We start from the raw sequence: 10,971 nt of genomic DNA, 5'->3' as shown, positions 1-10,971 counted from the left end.
CTATGTTACTCGTGGATAATGTAGCTTTCGAATGGTGAAAGAATTTTTAAAATCGGTCCAGTAGTTTTTGAGCCTATTCAGTACAAACAAACAAACAAACAAACAAACAAACAAACAAACAAACAAACAAACAAACAAACAAACAAAGTTTTCCTCTTTATAATATTAGTGTAGATGTAGCTTTCTACTGGTGAAAGAATTTTTAAAATCGGTTCAGTAGTTCTAAAGATTACCCCCTACAAACAAACTTAACGACATTACCTCTTTATACCTCTTTATATAATATAGCTGATCCCCGCGGCTTCGCCCGCGTATATTTAGGTTTTTAAAGATCCCGTATAGCCTATGTCACTCAGGAATAATGTAGCTTTCTACTGGTGAAAGAATTTTTAAAATCGGTTCAGTAGTTCTAAAGATTACCCCCTACAATCAAACTTAACGACATTACCTCTTTATATAATACTAGCTGATCCCCGCGGCTTCGCCCGCGTAGATTTAGGTTTTTAAAGATCCCGTATAGCCTATGTCACTCAGGAATAATGTAGCTTTCTACTGGTGAAAGAATTTTTAAAATCGGTTCAGTAGTTCTAAAGATTACCCCCTACAAACAAACTTAACGACATTACCTCTTTATATAATAACAACGGGCCGTGCAGCAGAAATCGCAATATTTTAATTTCGCCATAACTTCAAAACCAAACGTCCAATTTTAATCATTCAAAGACCAAATATTATCTCCATAAACTGTTCTTAGTGATGAAATCATTTATTTTGATAAGGATTAATAGCATGAGTAAAATAAACGCGTTTAAATGTAGTCCAAAAAAAATTCAAGATTTTTAAATAAAAAAATGGTTGCTGTGCCTCACTCGACATAGATGGGTATAGTGTGTCGCGGACTTTTTTGTAGATATTTATAAGATCTACAATTAATAAGAACATTTTATGGTTCTATCTTTTATAGTTTAGGCAGCGTACGCAAAATAAGTAACTTTTCTGGTTGATTTTTTACACCTTGTGTCCGAAAAACCCAAATATCTTACGGAACCCTATTTTTTTCCAAAATAAAATATAGCCTATGTTACTCGTGGATAATGTAGCTTTCGAATGGTGAAAGAATTTTTAAAATCGGTCCAGTAGTTTTTGAGCCTATTCAGTACAACCAAACAAACAAACAAACAAACAAACAAACAAACAAACAAACAAACAAACAAACAAAGTTTTCCTCTTTATAATATTAGTGTAGACAACGGGCCGTGCAGCAGAAATCGTAATATTTTAATTTCGCCATAACTTCAAAACCAAACGTCCAATTTAATCATTCAAAGACCAAATATTATCTCCATAAACTGTTCTTAGTGATGAAATCATTTATTTTGATAAGGATTAATAGCATGAGTAAAATAAACGCGTTTAAATGTAGTCCAAAAAAAATTCAAGATTTTTAAATAAAAAAATGGTTGCTGTGCCTCACTCGACATAGATGGGTATAGTGTGTCGCGGACTTTTTTGTAGATATTTATAAGATCTACAATTAATTAGAACATTTTATGGTTCTATCTTTTATAGTTTAGGCAGCGTACGCAAAATAAGTAACTTTTCTGGTTGATTTTTTACACCTTGTGTCCGAAAAACCCAAATATCTTACGGAACCCTATTTTTTTCCAAAATAAAATATAGCCTATGTTACTCGTGGATAATGTAGCTTTCGAATGGTGAAAGAATTTTTAAAATCGGTCCAGTAGTTTTTGAGCCTATTCAGTACAAACAAACAAACAAACAAACAAACAAACAAACAAACAAACAAACAAACAAAGTTTTCCTCTTTATAATATTAGTGTAGATGTAATATGAAAAGGACAGACCCAGTTTGACAGTTTTAAATTTAATTTTTAGATGGTAAAACCCGTGATTTTAGCGCACAGTCGCGAGCCTAGTGTTTACATTTGTAGCGTGCACTAAAATTTGATTTGTTGGTTGAAGCTGTGGTAGCCTAGTGGTTAGGACGTCCGCCTTCCAATCGGAGGTTGGGGGTTCGATTCCGGGCACGCACCTCTAACTTTTCGGAGTTATGTGCGTTTTTAAGTCATTAAAATATCACTTGCTTTAACGGTGAAGGTAAAAATTCTTGAGTAAACCTGCATGCCTGACAGTTCTCCATAATGTTCTCAAAGGTGTGTGAAGTCTGCCAATCCGCACTTGGCCAGCGTGGTAGACTATGGCCAAAACCCTTCTCACTCTGAGAGGAGATCCGTGCTCTGTAGTGAGCCGGCGATGGGTTGATCATGACTAAAATTTAGAGTCTTTAAATGTTCATGTTCTGTCCCTTTTTAGCATTGTTAAAAAGAAGAGGATGCAGATACTCTAAATTTAGTTTAGAGAAAGACAACGGCATCGGTGCGATTATTGTTGCAAAAATAACACATTTTATGCAGTTATGTTAGATCTATTCCAAAGTGAACTAGAGTGAGTGAGCTCTCGGTTTGATCCTGAATCGACGATATACATATAAAAGGAAAAGGTGACTGACTGACTGATCTATCAACGCACAGCTCAAACTACTGGACGGATCGGGCTGGGCATGCAGATAGCTATTATAATGTAAGCATCCGCTCAGAAAGGATTTTTGAAATCCAACCCCTAAGGGGGTGAAATTGGTGTTTGAAATTTCTGTAGTCCACGCGGACGAAGTCGCGAGCATAAGCTAGTCGACGATATTATGTCAAATATTAGTATGTCAAATACCAGTGACCTTTAGAAGGAGATAGCAGATTTGTAGAGCGTTGTCTTTGTCGTTGAGACCGTCAAAATGTCATATAGGTATGAGTGACAGAGACAACGCTTTACAAAGCCGAAATGTCATTCTAAAGGCCGATGTACATTACTTTCGGCCGCGTACTGTGCATGCTACAGATTACAACCTCGAAAGTTAGACTTTAAGAAAATAGAAAGGAACGAAAATTCTATATTTTATTGATTTTACAGTAAAATTATTCATAATCCTTTTAAATTGTATGCTTTTGAAGTTTGGAAGTAAAGTAAGTAAATAACTAAATAAGTTAGTGAACTTGTTAACCTTGCATAACTAATCGCAGCTTAAGCTGGTTTTAAGTCATTTACGTGTTGAAACTTAATGCAAGAAATCAGTACCCTTATTATAATCAGTGTACCCTTATTATAATCAGTAGATACCCTTATTATAATCAGTACCTTTATTATAATCAGTACCCTTATTATAATCAGTGCCCTTATTATAATCAGTACCCTTATTATAAATGCGAAAGTGTGTTTGTTTGTTGGTTTATTGATTTGTTGGTTTGTCCTTCAATCAAGTCGCAACGGTGCTACGGATTGACGTGAGATAAAGACCTGGAGAGTGACATAGGCTACTTTTTATTCCGGAAAATCAAAGAGTTCCCATGGGATTTTGAAAAACCTAATTCCACGCGGACGAAGTCGCGGGCATCAGCTAGTCTGTAATGAACCAAAATATATATGTATTTTTCAGGGTTCTGTACCCGGAGGATGCAAACGGGACCCTATTACAAAGACTCCGCTGTCCGTCTGTCTGTCAGCGCTGCGGGCTGTATCTCGTGAACCATGACGGACAGACGGACAGCCATCTGTCCGTCCGTCAACGGAAAGTACCCTAGAGGGTTTCTTGACAGACAGACGGACGGACGGACAGACAGACAGCTCTGCCTTAGCCCTCGTAGCTTTAGCTGTAGCTTTAGTTCGCATACAAATTATCACCACTATATCTTACAAATTGAACAACAGACCATCAAAAAGTGTAATTTATTACCTACTAGCTGACCCGGCGAACTTCCTACCGACTAAATACGTCACTCAATTGTTTTGCCTTCCCGGAACCCCTCCACTAACACTTAAACTTTATGATATGCTATTAAAGTTCAAATTGACTTTTAAGTATTATGTATTACAAATCTTTTGTAGGTATGGGAATATAGAAAGTGTTGTTTTTGGACTTTTTCAGGCAATTTTTTAAATTATTCTCTCCGTAAGTAAGAACCATCCTCGTACTTCAAGGAATATTATAAAAAAAGAATTAGCGAAATCGGTTCAGCTGTTCTCGAGATTTGCGATCAGCAACACATTCAGTGATTCATTTTTATATACAGAAAGAAGATTTAGAATAAACTAGCTTATGCTCGCGACTTCGTCCGCGTGGACTTCACAAATTTCAAACCCCTATTTCACCTCCTTAGGGGTTGAATTTTCAAAAACCCTTTCTTAGCGGATGCCTACGTCATAATAGCTATCTGCATGCCAAATTTCAGCACGATCCGTCCACTAGTTTGAGCTGTGCGTTGATAGATCAGTCAGTCAGTCAGTCAGTCAGTCAGTCACCTTTTCCTTTTATACATTTTGATTATTTGATTTGATTTGACAGACAGACAACCAAGTGATCTTATAAGGGTTCCATTTTTCCTTTTGAGGTACGGAACCCTAAAAACCGATAAACGTTGCGAAGCTGCAAGCTGCAAGTGGCAATGGGCAGGGCACATAGTTCGTAAAACCGATAGACGTTGGGGTCCCAAGGTGCTGGAATGGCGACCTCGCACCGGAAGACGCAGCGTTGAAACACACCCCACTAGGTGGGCAGACGACATCAAACGAGTCGCAGGGAGCCGCTGAATAGCGGCGGCGCAAAACCGTGGCGTGTGGCAGTCCCTACAAGAGATCTATGTCTAGCAGTAGACGTCTATCGGTTAATAATGATGATGATTATCCATACTTCCATACAAATCTAAATAAACAAAAGGAAAATGTGACGTTAGATGTGTTAGAATGTGATGACTAACTGACTGACTGATCTATCAACGCACAGCTCAAACTACTGGACGGATCAGGCTGAAATCCGCTAAGAAAGGATTTTTAAAAACTCAACCCCTAAGGGGGTGAATGAAATAGGGGTTTGAAATTTGTGTAGTCCACGCGGACGAAGTCGCGAGCATAAGCTAGTATGTATTATTATAAATGCGAAAGTGTGTCTGTCTGTCTGCTAGCTTTTCACGGCACAACAGTTTAACCGATTTTAATAAAATTTGGTACAGAGTTAGCTTACATTCCGGGGAAGGACATAGGCTACTTTTTATCCCGGAAAATTAAAGAGTTCCCACGGGATTTTTAAAATCCTAAATCCACTCGAACTAAATCGCGGGCATCATTTAGTCTAGTGATGAAATAAAGCTTAGTCTCAGTCATCCAGGAAGACGCTGCGCCTTGGCTCTGTCACACCAGTAGATATTATAGACCAGAGGGGAAGCTTCACACTAGCTCACGCATACCACGACGTGTCACGGACGCTCCGTTTGCGCCCAGTTCGATGGCAAAGGGAGCGTCCGTTACACGTCGTGGTGTGCGTGAGCTGCGCTTGAGTGAGTGAACCTACAGCTAGCCGCTAGTATGAAGCTTCCCCTCTGGTCTATATATCTACTCATGTGGCTCTGTCTTGAGGACGGTAATATTATGTAGGCTAGCTGATTCCCGCGACTTCGTCCGCGTGGAATTAGGTATTTTAACATCCCGTGAAAACTCTTTGATTTTCCAGGATAAAAAGTAGTCTATGTCACTCTCCAGGTCTTTATCTATTACCCATGCAAAAAATCACGTCAACCCGTTGCACCGTTGCGACGTGATTGAAGGACAAACCAACAAACAACACACACTTTCGCATTTATAATAAGGGTACTGATTAATATTACCCTGCCTTGGGCCTTAGAAGATGGTTAAACTTGAAACTAATTTGATATGATTTATGACTTACATAAGGCTTAGGTCATTAGCACACCACAGTGAGCGGAGGTACTTTTGCTTCGCACAAGTAAAAAATGGAAAGTAGGTGATGTAACATCATCTTTTGTAGAGAGCCAGCGCGTGCCAGACCTTCGTTATTTTCATTCTCATCATCATGATCAACCCATCGCCGGGTCACTACAGAGCACGGGTCTCCTCTCAACGTGAGAAGGGTTTTGGCCATAGTCTACCACGCTGGCCAGGTGCGGATTGGTAGACTTCACACACCTTTGAGAATATTATGGAGAACTCTCAGGCATGCAGATTTCCTCACGATGTTTTCCTTCACCGTTAAAGCAACTGATATTTAATTACTTAAAACGCACATAACTCCGAAAAGTTAGAGGTGCGTGCCCGGGATCGAACCCCCGACCAACGATTAGAAGGCGGACGTCCTAACCACTAGGCTATCATTTAATTAATTAATCATGGTATTTAATTCCATCACTTGAAATATTAATTCCTAGTTTAGATTAATGATTTTTCAATTTCAGCAACTCATTTTACTTATTTCTAGTAGTGACTCTTAAGGGGACTCAGTTCAGTGCTTTCTTCATACAAACGTAGGAGGGAAATTACAACAATATTCGATATTGTACGCACAAAACTAAGAATTATATCGAATTATTTCGTCATTATCTAGGTTTATTTATATATAAAACATTGAAAAAAATATTGATTTAAAAGTTACGAGGCTTTGGGCGTAAATAAATAAGATTAGGGATATGAAAATTCTAAAACAATTTATCATTAGACGTAGTTTATTTATTCATTAGTTGAAATAACTTCAGGTACTTTGCAAACATAAATTCAGCAGTTTTTTCTCAAAAATACTTTTCCTAAACCCTTTTCGCGCGCTTGATTTCAGTGAAAATCATCGTGCCTCTCGACTTTCTCAAGTGAAAAGCAAACATGTACCCACGTGCGCTGCCAATTTCGGTCGAGCGTCCTGCGTCACCTTAAGTGAACTGTCGCCAGCCATGTTAATTTTTCGCAAACAATTTAACACTGCTCGGTATCCCATTAACAGTTGCCAATAAATATTTTGAAATGAAATGAAATGAAATCATTTAATTTTGCTAAATGTGAGTATTAAATGATCGTACATATATAGATGGTCCCTTTCACATTTTGCCATTTATGTATGGCGTGCAAAATATGTGGTACTTAGAATAAAGTTTCTTATAAATTTAAGAAAAGACCAAATAGAACTGACCACGCCAGTAAAATTTTAAAATCTTATAGTTACATTATCAGAATGTCATAATTCAAAGTAATAATAATTTATGTCAAATCCCACAGTTATCCAAAAAAATTTATTCGCCCGATTTAGGTTTAAGGATTAAGATAATTACGTGAGTAAAATGTACAGCCGTACTCGCGGCTTTAAATATATCCCATAACGTCGTTCATGGTTGAAAGTACTAAACGAACTATAGTATGCGACAGGTCGAGATGGCAATCGGGGTGGGGACACCCGCACAGCCCCCGCGCTTACCCGGTGCGGGCGAGCGCGGCAGACGCGCGGGTGTGCGGGGGTCCCCACCCCGATTGCCATCTCGACCTGGCGCGTACTATACGAGGAATGTCTTCCTCGTTACCTTCAAGTTACAAAATCGATCGCCCTCGATAATTTATTCAAGTCAGATGCGAACAGACTTGCTTCTTTTGATTTACATAATGCCATCATGATCAATGCGTCGCCGGCCCACTACTGAGCACAGATCTGTGGTGGTTGCCACAGTTGAAACTTAATTAACTTAAAAAAAATATTATGCATAAAAATAAATAAAAATATGTTTTTGAATGTACAAGTAAAGCCCTTTTATATGATACTAGCTGATGCCCGCGACTTCGTCCGCGTGGAATTAGGTTTTTTTAAAAATCCCGTGGGAAGTCTTCGATTTTCCAGGATAAAAAGTAGCCTATGTCACTCTCCAGGTCTTTATCTACACCCATGCAAAAAATCACGTCAATTTGTTGCACCCTTGCGACGTGATTGAAGGACAAACCAACAAACAAACACACTTTCGCATTTATAATAGGGGTACAAGTAGGGCGATTATCTAAACCTGCATCAATCATTATTACAATCTCAATTGTTCTGATTGGCTAAATTTGTGCGATTCTTGTTGCAACAATGCATTGTAGCCAATAGTGAGCGAGCGTCAACCAATCAGAGGTGATTGCGATCGTGACATTGTAGCTGTCATTGTCCCGCAATAGCGCAGCAGCTGCGGTTCACGGTTTTCGGATTTATTCCTTTACTTGACCTACCTACCTAGTACTAAATTTCATAATTCTAGGCCAACGGGAAGCACCCTATAGGTTTTCTTGACAGACACAACGGACAAACAGACAGACAGCAAAGTGATCCTATAAGGGTTCCTTTTTCTTTTTGAGGTACAGAACTCTAATAATAGGGTCCCATTGGCTCCCTTCAGGTATGGAACCCTAAAAACATGCCATTTCACACTGAATACTGCAGTGTGATTTAGGTATTATAGTTTCAATAAGTAAATAATAATAATAATTACTTAATTAAGTAAATTACTGAAGAACTACTTAACAGTACAAACATTAGCTATGCAATTTGCAAATTGTCAATTATGCAAGATCAATATATTGTACATACAAATAAAGACAAGTCTTTGTCAACTATGGCGTGTATTCCTCTACATCTACACAAATCTATCATCATCATCACTAATGGATAGATGTCCACTGCTGGGCATAGGTCTCTTGAAGGCACAATAATCGTGTTTTTTTTAAATTATCCTCTTTAAGGTGGAAGACACGGTCTGCCTGCGAAATTCAAATTTAATTTTGATAGATCCAGCCGCGAAAACTCAAATTTTAGTTAGTTTTTAGGGTTCCGTACCTCAAAAGGAAAAACGGAACCCTTATAGGATCACTTTGTTGTCTGTCTGTCTGTCTGTCAAGAAACCTACAGGGTACTTCCCGTTGACCTAGAATCATGAAATTTGACAGGTAGGTAGGACTTATAGCTGACATTCGGGGAAAAATCTGAAAAACGTGAATTTATGGTTATATCACACAAAAAAAATTGTGGTCATGAACTAAGAATTAGTATTTTCAATTTTCGAAGTAAGATAACTATATCAAGTGGGGTATCATATGAAAGGTCTTCACCTGTGCATTTTAAAACAGATTTTTATTTATTTTTATGCATCATACTTTTTGAATTATCGTGCAAAATGTCGAAAAATACTACTGTAGTACGGAACCCTCGTTGCGCGAGCCCGACTCGCACTTGGCCGGTTTTTCGGAAATAATAGACTAATCATACATCGAAGGCTTATGGTAATGAGTTTTGCGTGCATAACATTTATGCATCTACATGTTTTTCCATAAAAACTGTGGTCAAAAATACACATTTACTTCATATTTGTTCCTGAAAGATAAGTTTCTGAATTTTCCCAGATTTGCACATCTGTTTGCACATTTGCACATAAGTGTTATGCCTGCAAAACTCATTACCATAAGCTTTCTATGTATGATTAGTCTACTATTTTCTAAAAACTAACTAAAATTTGAATTTTCGCAGCCGGATATATCAACCAATCTTAGTAATGAAGCCCCATAAACTACCACTATACAAAAAATCACATCATTTTATTACTATTGTCCAAGGCTCTCTGTTCATCACATCAATGTTGTATTGTACCTACTTTATGCTTTGTGAAGGAGAAAGGGAAACATTACTTAAATTTTTAACAAGGCTAACAAGATGGAAACAAAAAAGGCCTAAAAATACCAATAAGCTGAAACCTCTGACCAGACCAAATGAAAACTTGAAAGAGACCATTAAAAACGTATTCATCCTTTTAAACGTGAAGGCAATGCTATCAGAACATAATTTAATTTATTCACGGATGCTCTAAAATCGATTTTTGGTCATATCACTCATAGAAAAAAAAAAACAATGTTTTTATCGATAGCAACGGAATAAATAGATTCGGTCTAATTGAAAGTAACTCGTGAGTTGAATCCATTATTGCTTACCACTTTTGGGCAAACTCCTAATAACGTTGACCGCTGCATGGAATTTTTCCTCAAGAGACATCCTCGACTATCGACACAACAAAACAATACACGCACTTTGGACTTGAAAATTGAAATATAAACACTTTAACAAATTGATTTAAATGCACACAATCACGAAAATCACTAGCGAGATAAACGATACAACGTTGCGCTACATAAATCAATTATAAGATAGCAAGAAACGTAGAAATAAGTAATTTAATTTTCGGAAAAATATAGCCTTCGACTGTCGTGGCCTTTATCGGACTAGAAAAAACTATTTAAAAAAATCAAGTGAAAGATAGTTCAGTTTAGTGGCGTGCATTTCAGTGTTGTTGTCGATGACATCGATTAAGATTATCGATGTCAATTATTATTCTATATCTATTAGAAACTAGCTTTTTCCTTGAATGTAGGTTGTTAAAAGCAACGATAGCCTAGTGTTTAAGATATCGGCCTCCTAATCGAGGGGTAGGGAGGTTTGATTCCGGGCACGCACCTCTAACTTTTCAGAGCTAGGTGGGTACGTGCGTTTTCAAAAACTTAAATACCTATGACTTGCTTTAACAGTGAAGGAAAACATTGTAAGGAAACCTGCACACCTGAGAGTTCTCCATAATGTTCTCTAAGGTGGGAGAAATCTGCTTATTCGTACTTATTATGTAACATTTTTGCATTTGTATAGATTTAATTTTTATAACGTGTCGAACTTTTATCGTTATTTATCGATATTATTTAGACATCTATAGCACACTACATCACTACAACCGATGACACATCGATGACATAAGAATTGATGACATGTGGATGACATAACAAAACTTAATTGCCAGAGTAAAAATAAACAGGATCGGATACTTGTATTGTATAATTTTAATCTATGTGATGAATAATAATGAAACAAACTCCATTAAAGTCTATTGTTTAAAATTTGATATTACTGCCTAGTGCCTAGTGCAAAAAAATTCTAATATTCTGAATTCTGTATAAAATCCTTAATTCTATATAAATTCTAGGTAGTTATGTAAGTTTACTTTATTGCATGTTTATTCAGTTGATCCGGCTAAATACACGATATTTTTTTTAATGTGGCGCCATTTTTTG

General features: G+C 37.4%; 2 protein-coding genes across 2 annotated transcripts in view; both read right to left on the bottom strand.

Moving 5' to 3' along the window:
• Positions 1-10,162, bottom strand: part of LOC117994800 (acyl-CoA-binding domain-containing protein 5) — a 39,362-nt gene extending 29,200 nt beyond the window's left edge. Inside the window, exon 1 of the mRNA XM_034982760.2 lies at positions 9,847-10,162. Coding sequence (XP_034838651.1) covers positions 9,847-9,907 — 61 coding nt within the window. The 5' untranslated portion in view covers positions 9,908-10,162. The remainder of the gene's footprint in view (positions 1-9,846) is intronic.
• LOC117994789 (uncharacterized) overlaps positions 1-10,971 on the bottom strand; it is a 140,481-nt gene that overhangs the window by 85,987 nt on the left and 43,523 nt on the right. The gene's annotated exons all lie outside the window — the stretch shown is intronic.

Source organism: Maniola hyperantus, chromosome 27, assembly GCF_902806685.2.
Source record: "Maniola hyperantus chromosome 27, iAphHyp1.2, whole genome shotgun sequence".
NCBI classification, from domain to species: Eukaryota; Metazoa; Arthropoda; class Insecta; order Lepidoptera; family Nymphalidae; genus Maniola; species Maniola hyperantus.
This window is presented reverse-complemented; position numbering and strand designations above follow the sequence as displayed.